Source organism: Scyliorhinus torazame, chromosome 7 (assembly GCF_047496885.1).
Source record: "Scyliorhinus torazame isolate Kashiwa2021f chromosome 7, sScyTor2.1, whole genome shotgun sequence".
Taxonomy (NCBI): domain Eukaryota; kingdom Metazoa; phylum Chordata; class Chondrichthyes; order Carcharhiniformes; family Scyliorhinidae; genus Scyliorhinus; species Scyliorhinus torazame.
In genome coordinates, this window is record NC_092713.1 from 79,387,982 (window position 1) to 79,404,767 (window position 16,786).

The following is a 16,786-nucleotide window of genomic DNA, read 5'->3' on the forward strand; positions in this document are numbered from 1 at the left end:
TAATATGAAAGCTTTTCTTCTATTCCTAATTGGAGTCACTGAAGCCAACTATATTGTTTTCATTGACTGAAGCAATCCTTGTCTCCAAGAATTTTAAACTAGACCGTCTAAGGCCTTTGACATGCTCTTGTTTCTGCATTAAAATAATAGAGAGGAAATATGGACTTCTGTCAGTAATTATGTTCTACTTAATTTGCCAGATGCTGTACCACTATTGCTGTAGCAAGGAAACAATTGACTCTTCTAGACTCCTTGTGATGAGAGGTCGCATTAACTGCATTGAGAACTTGGATCATCTGACCCTTGAACTTCAATGGGCAGCCATTACAGTTGCAATCACCTTTGAGGCTACACCAATCAATGCAATACCCATAATTCCTACAGCCTTGGCAAGAAATTTAAGCAGCCCATTAAATATTGCTCAGGTTCAAGGGACATACAAATTTGGGTAAGTTAAGCATAGAGTCATAGAATTTACAGTGCAGAAGGAGGACATTCAGCCCATCATGTCTGCACCAGCCCTTTAACCCCACCTAACCTTTTTTGACATGAGGGCAATTTAGCATGGGCCAATCGACCTAACCTGCACATCTTTAGACTGTGGGAGGAAACTTGAGCACCCAGAGGAAACCCATGCAGACATGGGGAGAACGTGCAGACTCCGCACAGACAGTGACTCAAGCCAGGAATCAAATCTAGGACTCTGGAGCTGTGAAGCATGAAAATGTAGTTGAAATAAATTAGTAGAAATTTAATCTTTCATTGTCTTTAAATATCCAAAAGTAAATTAGTAGAAATTTAATATTTAAATTTCTTTAAATATCCAAAAATTATTGTCCAATTGGATCTTCAAGACTGAGGTTGATCGATTTCTACGCAGATAGTGCAGGATAATGGTGTTGAATGGCGGAATAGGCTCAAGGGAATGAATGGCCTACTCTTGCGTTCTTTTAATTAATTGTATAGCTGATACTGGGGAATAATTGAGTCAGTTTTAAAAGGAAAGTATTATTAGGTTGGTTGGAGGTATATTGTCAATATAAATTGAATAGTTTATCTTTTCAAAGCTGTTGTATCAAAGCATTATTAATTTGTATGCACATTTTATAAAATATTTTTATCATTGTTTTCCTAATTTGCCAAGCCATGGGCGGAATTCCCCACCCCCCATGCCGGGTGGGAGAATCACCGGGGCGCTGCGCGTGTCCCGCCCCGACGCCTGCACGCGATTCTCCCACCCACCCGCCTCCCCAAACCGGCGCGGCAAGAATCACGGCTGGCCGTTGGGAGAATCGCCGTTTGCAACGGGCGAGTGGCCTGCCGAATACGACGGGTTCCCGCCTGCACCATCCACACCTTGTCGCTGCCGGCGGGAACAGCATGCGAACGCTGGGGGGGGAGGGGGGTTCCTGCACCAGGGGGAGCCTCAAATGGGGTCTGGCCTGCGATCGGTGCCCCCGATCAGCGGGCCGGCCTCTCTGAAGGAGGACCTCCGCTGCCCCGCAAGATCCATCCGAAATCTTGCGGGGCGGCCTCTGGGAGGACGGCAACCACGCATGTGCAGGTGACGTCATTTACGCGGTGCTGCTTTTATGCGCCGGCGAGGCCCGCCGCGCGTGAATGAAGCGACGCCGCTCCTAGCCCCCCCGGGGGCGGGAGAATAGGGGGCTGGGAGCAGGCTCCGATGCCGGAGTGAAACACTCCAGTTTTCACTCCGGCGTCGGCACTTAGACTCCCGATGGGAGAATTGCGCCCCATGTCTAGCTGTATAAAAGTACCTCGGGTTCTTATCAGTTGATCTTTTAGAAATTATTTGTTTTTATGTTCTTTGCCCCATCCCCCTGCTAAAATAATGCAGAAGTGAAATATTTGCACATGCAGGATTACTATATAGGACTTGCTCATGGCCAATTGATCCTATGACGTTGTAGTTAGAAACTCTTGTATTGGTTGAAACAACTACCTGGTATTTCCTCTGGGTGGGGCTGGTTCTCCAAATCTCTCATTGTAATTTACTGTCAAATCAATAGAATTCCTGAGAGAGCAGCATAAATGCCCATTTGTGCTCTTTTCTCTGCTGAACTTGTAGCAAGTGGTTGGAAGAATTCCATTGAAATTCATCTACGTTGCATAGAATCTTTGGTTATAGCACAGAAAGAGGTCATTCACCCCATCTGTCCTGGCTCTCTGCAAGAGCAATTCAGTTAGTCCCTTTCCCTGAGAGAACTTTTCTCTTCAGATAACTATCCAATTTCCTCTCCTACACTGAGGCATTATAACTTTTTATTTGTTTTTTTCCAGAATTTCTCAACTGTTTTTTATGTTCTGTAACATTTTCAATTATCCATGCATATTCCTAGATATAGGTATGAATTTCGAAGTATGGTATCTCATGCCAGTCATGAGGTGTTGCTCACCAGTTTAGAAAAATAGTACATACCTAGATGTTTTCTACTTTTTGCAAATTTATTATAAACTGAAACTTAGTAAAAATATAATAAACAGATTTGTTTAATTATAATAATTGCAGGTACCTGACAATGGATCAAACTCGCAAGCTTCTATTAATACTTGAATCTGATCCAAAAGTGCTCACTTTGCCTTTAGTTGGAATGTAAGTACAATATTGTAAAATAATAGTGTCCGATGTAAGAATTATTGAGTTCAATTTTAAATTGAAAAATAAGGACAATGATGTGAAGTACCAAGTTAGGTCATGTTCATTTCAGTATCAACAAAGGATATCCAGCAAGCGGTAACAGATAAAAATATTGCGTTAATGTCTATTAACAGAAGGAGTACACATTAATTTATAAATATCATCTGCAAGATATTCATTTATGTTTTGAATTCATATCCAAAACAACAACAAGCAGTGTTAAGACAAATCAGCATCATTGAGCTCCAGAAACGTAATATTTCCCAGGTCATGTGATCAGTGGCAAAGTAACAGCATTTGGCATTTATTTTAAAGAAAGCTGTCCACAAAGATCTCGTAATATCTCTGACATGGATTTTCCCCCTTTCACAATGTCAAATTACATCTGGCGTCAAGTCGAAGGATCTTCAGGAATCCAGGAACAATTATGGAATTAAGCAGCAATATATCTGTGTACATTCTCTCTGACGCAACCCAGGAAGTAAAATGTGCTGATTTCCTTCACTTTTTCTTTAAATGTCTTTATTGGGTGTTATGCATGATATAATTACAAATATACACACCGAAAAACAAAGGAAGTAGAAAACACGTAACAGGAAAAGGCCCCCCCCCCCCCCCCACCCACCGTTTTTTCTCTTTTCTTTTTACGAAACAAAACAGGGTGGAAGGGGCACCTGGGTTGTGCCCCTGATGCTATTTGCATTTCTCGGTCAATTTTTTTTATTTCTGTACAGTTGCATCAGCATCGGTCGTTGGTTGTTCCTTCTTCCCGTTCTTGCTTTCTCTCGCCTTGCTGTGATTGTTGTGGCCGTTGTCTTTCCCAGTGCTCTTCCCCCTAGTTTGTGTTCCCTCCTCTTTTCTCCCTTCTGGATCCTCCCTAATGTTTTGCCCCCTTCCATCCCTGACCACCCCCCTTTCTTTCCTGCTGGGTTTGGCAACCCCTTCTTGCTCCTCTCTCTCCTCCCCCCCCCCCCCCGGGTCCTCGCTCACTTCCTTCTCTTCTCTCTTTGCTTGGCTACTTATCCCTGGCTCCTTATTTATTTATGTGTTGACCACAAACAGGTCCCGGATCAGTGGGATGAATGTTTTGAGGGAGCCATCTGTCGACCCACGGATGGCGAATTTGATTTTCTCCATTTGGCGAAAGTCTGGTTGGTCGGGCAACCAGTCTGCAGCTTTAGGTGGTGCTGTTGACCACCAACCGAGCAGGATTCTACGACGGCCAATCAGGGAGGAAGGGCATTCGCCCTCCTCCCTATGAGGAGATCTGGCTGGTTTGATTACCCCAAAGACCACCACTTTTGGGCATGGCTCCACCCTCATCCCCACCATTTTGGACATTGCCTCGAAGAAGGCTGTCCAGTACCCAGCAAGTCTGGGGCAAGACCAGAACATGAGGGCATGATTGGCCAGGCCTCCTTGGCACTGTTCACATCTGTCCTTCACCTCCGGGAAGAACCTACTCATACGTGTTAGAACATAGAACATAGAACAATACAGCGCAGTACAGGCCCTTCGGCCCACGATGTTGCACCGAAACAAAAGCCATCTAACCTACACTATGCCATTATCATCCATATGTTTATCCAATAAACTTTTAAATGCCCTCAATGTTGGCGAGTTCTCTACTGTAGCAGGTAGGGCATTCCACGGCCTCACTACTCTTTGCGTAAAGAACCTACCTCTGACCTCTGTCCTATATCTATTACCCCTCAGTTTAAAGTTATGTCCCCTCGTGCCAGCCATTTCCATCCGCGGGAGAAGGCTCTCACTGTCCACCCTATCCAACCCCCTGATCATTTTGTATGCCTCTATTAAGTCTCCTCTTAACCTTCTTCTCTCCAACGAAAACAACCTCAAGTCCATCAGCCTTTCCTCATAAGATTTTCCCTCCATACCAGGCAACATCCTGGTAAATCTCCTCTGCACCCGCTCCAAAGCCTCCACGTCCTTCCTATAATGCGGTGACCAGAACTGTACGCAATACTCCAAATGCGGCCGTACCAGAGTTCTGTACAGCTGCAACATGACCTCCCGACTCCGGAACTCAATCCCTCTACCAATAAAGGCCAACACTCCATAGGCCTTCTTCACAACCCTATCAACCTGGGTGGCAACTTTCAGGGATCTATGTACATGGACACCTAGATCCCTCTGCTCATCCACACTTTCAAGAACTTTACCATTAGCCAAATATTCCGCATTCCTGTTATTCCTTCCAAAGTGAATCACCTCACACTTCTCTACATTAAACTCCATTTGCCACCTCTCAGCCCAGCTCTGCAGCTTATCTATATCCCTCTGTAACCTGCTACATCCTTCCACACTATCGACAACACCACCGACTTTAGTATCGTCTGCAAATTTACTCACCCACCCTTCTGCGCCTTCCTCTAGGTCATTGATAAAAATGACAAACAGCAACGGCCCCAGAACAGATCCTTGTGGTACTCCACTTGTGACTGAACTCCATTCTGAACATTTCCCATCAACCACCACCCTCTGTCTTCTTTCAGCTAGCCAATTTCTGATCCACATCTCTAAATCACCCTCAATCCCCAGCCTCCGTATTTTTTGCAATAGCCTACCATGGGGAACCTTATCAAACGTTTTGCTGAAATCCATATACACCACATCAACTGCTCTACCCTCGTCTACCTGTTCAGTCACCTTCTCAAAGAACTCAATAAGATTTGTGAGGCATGACCTACCCTTCACAAAGCCATGCTGACTATCCCTGATCATATTATTCCTATCTAGATGATTATAAATCTTGTCTCTTATAATCCCCTCCAAGACTTTACCCACTACAGACGTGAGGCTCACCGGTCTATAGTTGCCGGGGTTGTCTCTGCTCCCCTTTTTGAACAAAGGGACCACATTTGCTGTCCTCCAGTCCTCTGGCACTATTCCTGTAGCCAATGATGACATAAAAATCAAAGCCAAAGGTCCAGCAATCTCTTCCCTGGCCTTCCAGAGAATCCTAGGATAAATCCCATCAGGTCCCGGGGACTTATCTATTTTCAGCCTGTCCAGAATTACCAACACCTCTTCCCTACGTACCTCAATGCCATCTATTCTATTAGCCTGGGGCTCAGCATTCTCCTCCACAACATTATCTTTTTCCTGAGTGAATACTGACGAAAAATATTCATTTAGTATCTCGCCTATCTCTTCAGACTCCACACACAATTTCCCATCCCTGTCCTTGACTGGTCCTACTCTTTCCCTAGTCATTCGCTTATTCCTGACATACCTATAGAAAGCTTTTGGGTTTTCCTTGATCCTTCCTGCCAAATACTTCTCATGTCCCCTCCTTGCTCGTCTTAGCTCTCTCTTTAGATCCTTCCTCGCTACCTTGTAACTATCCATCGCCCCAACTGAAACTTCACACTTCATCTTCACATAGGCCTCCTTCTTCCTCTTAACAAGAGATTCCACTTCCTTGGTAAACCACGGTTCCCTCGCTCGACGCCTTCCTCCCTGTCTGACCGGTACATACTTATCAAGAACACGCAGTAGCTGATCCTTGAACAAGCCCCACTTATCCAGTGTGCCCAACACTTGCAGCCTACTTCTCCACCTTATCCCCCCCAAGTCACGTCTAATGGCATCATAATTGCCCTTCCCCCAGCTATAACTCTTGCCCTGCAGTGTATACTTATCCCTTTCCATCATTAACGTAAACGTCACCGAATTGTGGTCACTGTCCCCAAAGTGCTCTCCTACCTCCAAATCCAACACCTGGCCTGGTTCATTACCCAAAACCAAATCCAACGTGGCCTCGCTTCTTGTTGGCCTGTCAACATATTGTTTCAGGAAACCCTCCTGCACACACTGTACAAAAAACGACCCAGCTATTGTACTCGAACTATATCTTTTCCAGTCAATATTTGGAAAGTTAAAGTCTCCCATAATAACTACCCTGTTACTTTCGCTCATATCCAGAATCATCTTCGCCATCCTTTCCTCTACATCTCTAGAACTATTAGGAGGCCTATAAAAAACTCCCAACAGGGTGACCTCTCCTTTCCTGTTTCTAACTTCAGCCCATACTACCTCGGAAGAAGAGTCCCCATCTAGCATCCTCTCCGCCACCGTAATACTGCTCTTGACTAGCAGCGCCACACCTCCCCCTCTTTTGCCTCCTTCTCTGAGCTTACTAAAACACCTAAACCCCAGAACCTGCAACATCCATTCCTGTCCCTGCTCTATCCATGTCTCCGAAATGGCCACAACATCGAAGTCCCAGGTACCAACCCATGCTGCCAGCTCCCCTACCTTGTTTCGTATACTCCTGGCATTGAAGTAGACACACTTCAAACCACCTACCTGAACACTGGCCCCCTCCTGCGACGTCAAATCTGTGCTCCTGACCTCTATACTCTCATTCTCCCTTACCCTAAAACTACAATCCAGGTTCCCATGCCCCTGCTGCATTAGTTTAAACCCCCCCAAAGAGCACTAACAAATCTCCCCCCCAGGATATTTGTGCCCCTCAGGTTCAGATGTAGACCATCCTGTCTGTAGAGGTCCCACCTTCCCCACAAAGAGCCCCAGTTATCCAGAAATCTGAATCCCTCCCGCCTGCACCATCCCTGTAGCCACGTGTTTAATTGCTCTCTCTCCCTATTCCTCATCTCACTATCACGTGGCACAGGCAACAACCCAGAGATAACTCTGTTTGTTCTAGTTCCGAGCTTCCATCCTAGCTCCCTGAAAGCCTGCCTGACATCCTTGTCCTCTTTCCTACCTATGTCGTTAGTGCCAATGTGGACCACGACTTGGGGCTGCTCCCCCTCCCCCTAAGGACCCGGAAAACACTATCCGAGACATCACGTACCCTTGCACCTGGGAGGCAACATACCAAACGTGAGTCTCTCACGCTCCCACAAAATCTCCTATCTGTGCCCCTGACTATAGAGTCCCCAATTACTAATGCTCTGCTCCTCTCCCCCCTTCCCTTCTGAGCAACAGGGACAGACTCCGTGCCAGAGGCCCGTACCCCATGGCTTACCCCTGGTAAGTTTTCCCCCCCCCCCACAAGTATCCAAAGCGGTATACTTGTTTCTCAGGGGAACGACCGCAGGGGATCCCTGCACTGACTGCTTTTTCCCAGTCCCTCTTACAGTTACCCACCTATCTCCAATCTTTGGTGTAACTAATTCCCTGAAGCTGCTATCTATGACCCCTTCTGCCTCCCGAATGATCCGAAGTTCTTCCAACTCCAGCTCCAGTTCCCTAACTCGGTCTTGGAGGAGCTGGAGATGGCAGCACTTCCTGCAGGTAAAATCAGCAGGGACACTAACGGCATCCCTCACCTCAAACATCCTGCAGGAGGAACATTGCACTCCCTTCCCTGCCATCCCTCTAACTTTCTACCAAGATCTGGCTAACAACTAAATTAAATTTTTATAAAAAATAATAATAATATAATAAAATATGGTACTTACCTCACACCAATGGGTTTTATTATTAGGTTAGAGGAGGAGGGCGGGTGGGAGACACTACACATGTAGTGTCTCGGGTTTCCTCTCCACCAGAATTTATTGGTGAGGGTCTTCCCAGACGTCCGCGGGTCGACTTCCTGTTCCCGCCTAAAAAACTAATTTAAAAAAAAAAAGAAAAATTCTCAGCTCCTGCTGAAATTGACTAACCAGCCAGCTCCGCTCCAGCCGAAATCGACTGGCCTGCCCCTGCAAAGACAAGTGCTTTTAAAGGACAGACTTACCTCCCAGCAACCACTTCCGCACTGCTCCCGCTGAAACTGACTCACCAGCTGTTCTCACGCCGAAATCGACTGGCCTGCCCCTGCAAAGACAAGTGCTTTTAAAGGACAGACTTACATCCCAGCAACCACTTCCGCAATGCTCCCGCTGAAACTGACTCACCAGCTGTTCTCACGCTGAAATCGACTGGCCTGCCCCTGCAAAGACAAGTGCTTTTAAAGGACAGACTTACCTCCCAGCAACCACTTCCGCAATGCTCCCGCTGAAACTGACTCACCAGCTGTTCTCACGCCGAAATCATTCTTGTTAAGTGGGGATTTTCTTCACTTTTGATTTAAATTTTAAGAGAGCAAAATAAATAATTAGGGCATACATGTGGGATTATGGTAGAAGCAAAAATATCATAAACTTCAAACATAAACATTTTAAAATGTATATTTTATCATAATGGAGAACTTTGACATTCCACAAATATAAAACTCTCCAGCCAAACAGAACAAGCTATGCTGTTTAAAAACACCTGCACCTCATTCAATAAGGTGTAGTTTTGGCAAAGTTTTTCTTTTTAAATCTTTATTACCAAATTATATAATTGTGAGACTAATAGTATAAAAGGACAAGTTCTAATTAGTTCAGTGTTTTCTACTTGCTTGCAGTTTTGGGGTACTTCAACAATGCAGCCTCTGGAGAAATGTAAAATTCACTGCCAACTTCTGAATTTTCATATTTGAATGCATGTGCTGGCACTACTAGCATTACTATCAGTTTCAAAGGAATAACAATAGTGTGTGCTAACAATTTCACTATCATTACTATCTAAAATTTTGAGCCATTGACTACTAAAACAGGTTAGAATTTAATCTCTTGGAATATGTATGTGTTTATCATTATTTGGTCTTGTGTGGCCTTGCAAGACAAGTTGGACGATGGAATAATTGAATAGAAGTGGGAAAGAAGGCCACGTGAACAAGGGGAGGAGGGAAAGGTCCACGCAGGTTGCTCCCATCCCCCCCCCTCCCCAAACAATAAAGACTGAAAGCCCCAGCAGAAAGAAGTGGAGCCCAGGGCAGATGGCAAAACTTAGAGGGGAACTAAACTACCAATGAGGGGAGGGGGGCGGGGGGGAGGACCTCATGTAAAAACCGTTTTAAATAAGACACGAACTACCAGATACATATGATCTGTTACTCTGTTAAAAACTGGAAAACACTAATAAAAATAGCTTTTTTTTAAAAGTGGAAAGGGGGGCTAGTAGGAAGAGGTCAAAGTACTCATCTAAATGCTTCTTAAATGTTGTAATGAGGAGGAATTTCTTCTCTTGAGGGCCATTAGTGTTCAGAATTCGAGCGAACAGTCGAAGCTGGCTAATTGAATATATTTGAGGCTGGGTTGGACAGATTTTTGATCGACAAGGGAATTGCGTGTTCTGGGGGCCAGGCAAGGAACTGTCATTAAGGTCGCAATTAGATCAGCTTAGATCTTATTTAATGACCGAGCAGCTTGAAAGGCCTACTTCTCCTGTTTCTTAAGTTCTCCTGTTATGTTAGATGACCTTATTGAACAACATTGAAAAGTATGTTCGCAATGGCACTACAAGTTGGCATGTTTAAAATGCAACATTTAAAATATATCATACACAAATTATATTTTTACGTCTTTCTTTTGTAACTTAATTTTGGTATTCCAGGTGGTTGAGTGGTGCAACCCATGTACATAGCCCACAAGTCTGGGCCTGCTGCTTGCGGTATCTATTCAGCTCTTCAATTCAAGAGAGGTGAGATTGAGTTTTTTTTTTAAAAAAGGGAGCATTACTTTATCATGAAATCATAGCAGTCACGGCGTAGAAGGAGGCCATTCGGCCCATCGAGTCTGCACCAGCCCTTGGAAAGAGCACCCTGCTTAATCCCATGCCTCCACCCTATCCCAGTAACCCCATCTAACCTTCTGGGCACTTAGGGGCAATTTAGCATGGCCAATCCACCTAACCTGCACATCTTTGGGCTGTGGGAGGAAACCGGAGCACCCGGAGGAAATCCATGCAGACACAGGGAGAACGTGAAAACTCCATACAGACAAATCACAGGGGCTGGAATTGAACCCGGGAACCTGGAGCTGTGAGGCAACAGTGCTAACCACTGTGCCGCCCTAATAATAGGAGTACATTTTCAAACTTTGATTACATAATGTATCTTGTTACTAATTTAAATAGTCGTCTCTCCGTTTTTCTGTTGCTGAAATGTGTATTAAGTACACTCCAGGTTATTACTGCTAAAGTTAAATATGCCCAACGTTTGGCTTCAATTCCATGCTATACTTCACTTTGAACCTTTAGCTTTTTTTTTTCGAAAAGAACTTGATTTGAACTTCATATATCAAGGGTGCTGTTGTGGAGTTTTTGCAAAATTAATATGAGCAATATCTTTCTTTAAATATTTTATTCAGACATTTTCATAAAAACAAACCAAAGTAGAAGTAAAATTATACAACGTTATGAATAATCAACACCCACTCTTTTCCCTCCCCTCCCATTCTGCTGACACCTCAATCCTCCTTAAATAAGTCAATGAACGGCTTCCACATCCGAGCAAACCCATCAACCGACCCTCTCAGGATGAACTTGGCCTTCTCTAGCCATAGGAATTCTGCCAGGCCGCTCGCCCATACACCCGCTTTCGGTGGCTTTCCAAGCAAAATCTGTCTCCGGGCAAAGGCCAACTTAGCACTATTTCTCAACAGTTCTCGGCAGTAAAGCATTAAAATTTGTTTTAATTTCAAGAAATAATTGATTATTTCGGGAATTCTAATATTAGAACAAAAATTAAAAGTAAAACATATAGCTCAACGGTCCACAGCTACTTTTATGTTGGTATATGGATGATGTTAGCAAAAATCAATCCTAGAGTTGAACTTGTGTATCGACGAAAAGAAGAAAAACACCGGGGGCGGGATTCTCCACTCCCACGCCGAAGTGGCCGCGCCGTCGTGAACGCCGTCGAGGTTCACGACGGCGCGGAACGGCCCCGGTCCCGACCGATTCAGGCCCTGACAATGGGCCAGTAGCGGGGCCGCGTCATCTATCTGCGCCAGGCCTTGTCGCCCGCGTAAAAGCGGCGCCGCATAACGGACGTCATCCGCGCATGCGTGGGTGTCATCCTGTCCAAATCCGCCCCGCAAGAAGATGGGGGACGGATCTTTCGGGGCCGTGGAAGGAAGGAGGTCCTCCTTCAGAGAGGACGGCCCGACGATCGGTAGGCACCGATCGCGGGCCACCCCACATTGCAGGTGAAGCCCGGTGCAGGATCCCCCCACAGGCCGCCCATGACTGCAGCGACCAGGTGTGGACGGCGCCGGGTGGAACCCGCCATTTTGGCCTGGCCGCTCGGCCCACCCGGGCCTCAGAATCGCCATTTTGGGTGTCTCCGGCGATCCTGCGGCCCGCGAAACTCGACCGGGCCGTTCCCGCCGCTTGGGAGAATCGCGGGAGGGCGTCGGACCGGCGTCCCCGGAAATGTTGGCGGTCCAGGCGATTCTCCGAACCGGCGTGGGAGTGGAGAATCGCGCCCCCAATTCCCCTGGTGCAAAGACCACCATGGATCCGCTCCCCCCATCTTCATAAACGCTGCCAGTACTTTCGCAACTCCCGTGACGGGGCCAGTGACTTTGGCTTGGAACGGTTCGCTTTTGGATTCAAAACAGTATTCAGGTTCCCCACAAAGATCAACTGATGCATGTCCATGCCTGGAATAGTCGCCACCATCCGCTTCATAAAATCAACGTCATCCCAATTCTGGGCACAGAGACTCGCCAAAACAACAGATTTACCCTCCAACACCCCCTTCACCATAACTTCCCCGGTCCGATACCACCACCTCCAACTGGAATCAAATTCTCTTATTTGTCAAGACTGCCACCCCCTAGCCCTGCTATAAAAGCCCAAATGGGACACCTGACTTACCCACTGTTTACAGAGCTTTACTTGGTCCTTCACTCGCAAGTCCCCTGCAACAGCACCACATTGGCCCTCAACCCCTTTAAGTGCGCAAAACCTCTTGCCCATTTCACCAGGCCTCCCAACCCTTGGACGTTCCATGTCACAAGCTGAATCGGGGGTCGCTCACCCCTTTTCCCCCAAAGTTCCATGCCCTGATGAAGCCCTCCGAGGATGGCGCCTGGCCCCACTCATAAGGTGGTCCAACTTCTCACCTGCAGTCACCGTCAGCCAACCCTCCCCTCCCAGAAGCCCTCAACCTCTTCCTTCTGAAACTGCCTCATTTCCCACTAACCACCCGACTCCACCCCACCATTCCTAATTCCTAGGCACACCGACACCTGCCAGAACAGATTCAGCACACCACAGCCACTCCCCTACTTCGCTCCTGTTCACTACCAAACTGCAGCTTGCTGGCGAGGGAGCCCCTCCACTAAAGTTCCCTCCCCCCTCCTTCCCAACAGACTAGATCAAAACCTCTCCGCACCCACCAACTCTCCTGCTGCATCGAAATTCCTCACCAAAAGCAAAAACCCCACCCTGTTTCATCCCCAACAACTACATACATTAAAAGACTTTAAGGGCACTAGGGCACCAAAATCAGAAGTACCCTGATGCAAAGCAACATAAAACTTTATCGTAACATTTGCCCACAACCAACCCCAAACTAACAGCAACAAAGTCTCTATTCAACCATGCTCAATCCAGACCCAGTCCTTCTGCCTTCACAAACGCCTCCACCTCCTTCGCTGTCTCGAAGAAATTATCCCCTGAATTGTAGAACATAGAAAAATACAGCACAGAACAGGCCCTTCGGCCCACGATGTTGTGCCGAACCTTTGTCCTAGATTAATCATAGATTATCATAGAATTTACAGTGGAGAAGGAGGCCATTCGGCCCATCGAGTCTGCACCGGCTCTTGGAAAGAGCACCCTACCCAAGGTCAATACCTCCACCCTATCCCCATAACCCAGTAACCCCACCCAACACTAAGGGCAATTTTGGACACTGAGGGCAATTTATCATGGCCAATCCACCTAACCTGCACATCTTTGGACTGTGGGAGGAAACTGGAGCACCCGGAGGAAACCCACGCACACACTGGGAGGACGTGCAGACTCCGCACAGACAGTGACCCAAGCCGGAATCGAACCTGGACCCTGGAGCTGTGAAGCAACTATGCTATCCACAATGCTACCGTGCTGCCCTTGTGCGTGACTCTTAGCTTCGCCGGTAGACTACTCCGAAGTGCACTCCGCTCTTGTGCAGTGCTGCCTTTACCATGTTAAAGGCTGCCCGCCTCCTCGCTAAGTCCACCATGAGATCCTGATGTATCCAAATCCCAGCTCCTTTCCACCTCTCCTCTTGTGCCTGCTAGGCCCGCCTCAGCACCTTCTCCTTTGCTCACAATCATTGCCTTCAGTGGTTCATTCGCCCAAGGTGTTGGCCGGAGCAACAGGTGTGCCCTATCCTACACCACAGGTGGGGGACATTGTCCTCTTTCCCCATCAACTCCTTCAGCATCTCCGACACAAGCTCTGTCAGCCTCGGGCCCTCCGTGCCCTTGGGCAGCCCCACGATCCTCAAGTTCTGCTGCCGCAATCTGATCTCAAAGTCCTACACCTTGGCTCACCAGGCCCTTATTTTTGCCCTTCACCTTGGTCAGTTCAGCTTCTAGCACGGCGAGCTGGTCACTGTGCCTCGACAATGCTCATCCAACCCTTTCACCGCCTAATCTGCTCCTGCACCACCTCCGCTATTCTTTCAAGCATGAAATGGTCGATAAGACCATTTCACCATAATGGTCGATACACTGATGGAGGTGATGGCAGTGGAATTTGAACATCAGTTTAATAAGCACTTGCAGCAAGGGGGGGGGATGATGTTGGTAACGCTCAAACATTCGGTGGAGGATCTGCTGGCCCCGACATTTCCACCGAATGTTTGAGCGTTACCAACATCTCCCTCCCTTGCTGCAAGTGCTTATTAAACTGATGTTCAAATTCCACTGCCATCACCTCCATCAGTGTATCGACCATTATACAGGCGGCCCCACCCGGCGAACTTGACTTTGCCATCTTCCCTGCCACGCACCTTTCACAGTTCTCCAGCCTGCCGGCGGACTACCACTCAAATCCTTCCAATAGCCTTGCGTAGGCTCTTGGACACTCTTCACCAACTAAGCTTCACTGTGGACAAACTTTCTTATGACTTTTGCCCCCCAAAACGAGTGGAGAATGCCCAAAACCCAGGACTCTAGCAGGAGCTACACAATGTGTGACCTCCTCTCTCATGCTGTGACCGGAAGTCTTCAGTATTACTGATGGAATTGCAAAACCTTTCTCCCTATTTTCAAGGGCTCAAGAACCTCTCCCTTTTCAAAGTACTGAGAGCCCCACCATCAAACATCCTGGCAGTTACTATTGAAGAAAAACTGAACTGAATTCAAATATATAGACACTGACTGCAAAGGCTGAAAGGTTACCATGACTTGGTTAATCTCCTGACACCTCAGCCTCCAGTATCTACAAAAACGAAGCCAAGCAAGTACGTGGATAAGTACAGCTGCAATAACACTAGAGCAGTCCAGCTGATTATTGCTCCTGTTGCTGGATATCTTCTCCCTCCTCCACAGGCATGGTAGGTTTGCAGTATGCATTACCTGCAGGAAACACTGCAGTAATTGCTAATGTTAGTTTAACAACTGACCACTTGCTTAACCTGCAACATTTAACGTTGAGCAGGACGATGGTAACATTATATTGCCTTCAAGATCCCTTCCAATTCACCCAGTGTCTTCACTTGGAAGTAAAGTACTAATTATCAATTTATGCTGCTCAACGGAGTGGATATGCTGTCCCATTAATTATGGCAAACTTAAGCATTGTAGCCTTTATTGTAATTAAATAAATTTGTTTTTATTTGAGGTAACCTCTGGAATTTTTTTTATTTAGAGTTTTCTCGACTGAGCAGAAAAGTTTTCTTCTAGTTCTGTATTCACTTACACATAGGCAACCCGAGTTCTATGAATGCCATCCTTGCAGTGAGCACCAGAAGCTAGATTTCCAGCTGCTTACCAGTACAGAAGTCTTAAATATTTGCACAGTAAGTACATGGGTTTATTCAATACAAGTTACTGTAAACATTTAAAGTCAATTTGTTGCTATTAATTTTATCTGCCCATTGGAATTCCACCCATCGTAAAGGCACCTGTCAGGAGTGCGATGGAATACTCTCCACTTGCCTGCATGAGTGCAGCTCTAAAAACACCAGAAGTTCAACGCTGTCCAGGACACAGCAGCCTGTTTGATCGGCATGCCACTCACCACCTTAAACATTCATTCCCGCACCACTGGCGCAAAGTAGCAGCAGTGTATGGCATATACAAGATGCACTGTAGCAACTCACCAAGACTCGCTCAACAGACCTTCCAAACCCACAACCTCTACCACCTAGAAGGACTTGGGTAGCAAACACATAACACTGCTGACGGACGGTAGAGGGGATTGGAGGCGCAAGCCTCCGGTAAGGTTGGTAACGTGGAACGTCCGGGGACTGAATGGGCCGGTTAAAAGATCACGAGTGTTCGCGCACCTCGAGCTTGAAAGCGGGGATGGTCTTTTTACAGGAGACACACCACTGTGTGAAGGACCAGGATAGGTTGAGGAAGGGGTGGGTTGGGCAGGTTTTTCACTCTGGGTTTAATTTAAAATCGAGGGGTGTGGCGATTTTAATGAGCAAAAAAATGGACTTTGTGAGTGCAAAGGAAGTGAGGGATCCAGGTGACAGATATGTGATTGTGAGTGGGGTATTGGAAGGGGCACCAGTAATGTTGGTAAATGTGTATAAATTGGGATGATGTAGGTTTCATTTGCTGGCAGTAATCCCGGATTTGGCCACGCACCAGTTGATCATGGGAGGACATTTTAACTGTGTCCTGGAGCCGAGGGTGGATAGATCGAGCCCCAGGTCGATGGGTAGGGTACGAATGGCAAGGAAGCGGGGGGGTTTATGGAGAGGATGGGTATGGTGGATCCATGGCGCTTTCATAACCCGGGGGAAGGGAGTATTCCTTCTTTTCACACGCCTATAAGGTGTATTCGAGGATTGATTACTTTGTAGTGAGTCGGGAAATTTTGGTTGGGCTGGAGGGGGCAGAGTATGCGGGGATAGTTATCTCGGACCATTTACCCCACTGGCTAGATAGTCTGTTCAGTACGAGACGATAGCAGAGGCCGGGGTGGAGGTTTGACTCGGGGTTGTTGGCGGATGGAGGTTTTTGTGATAAGGTGCAGTTGGCGATTGGGGATTATGTGGAGTTCAATCAGAATGGGGAGGTGTCGGCGGGCATTTTTTGGGAAGCACTGAAGGCAGTGGTCCGGGGAGAAATTATCTCATTTACGGTTCAT

At 46.8% G+C, this 16,786-nt stretch overlaps 1 protein-coding gene across 1 annotated transcript in view; it reads left to right on the top strand.

The window, feature by feature from the left end:
* Nucleotides 1-16,786, top strand: part of stil (STIL centriolar assembly protein) — a 92,044-nt gene that overhangs the window by 32,813 nt on the left and 42,445 nt on the right. Inside the window, exons 5-8 of the mRNA XM_072510943.1 lie at nt 201-448; nt 2,531-2,614; nt 10,076-10,162; nt 15,332-15,482. Coding sequence (XP_072367044.1) covers nt 201-448; nt 2,531-2,614; nt 10,076-10,162; nt 15,332-15,482 — 570 coding nt within the window. The remainder of the gene's footprint in view (nt 1-200; nt 449-2,530; nt 2,615-10,075; nt 10,163-15,331; nt 15,483-16,786) is intronic.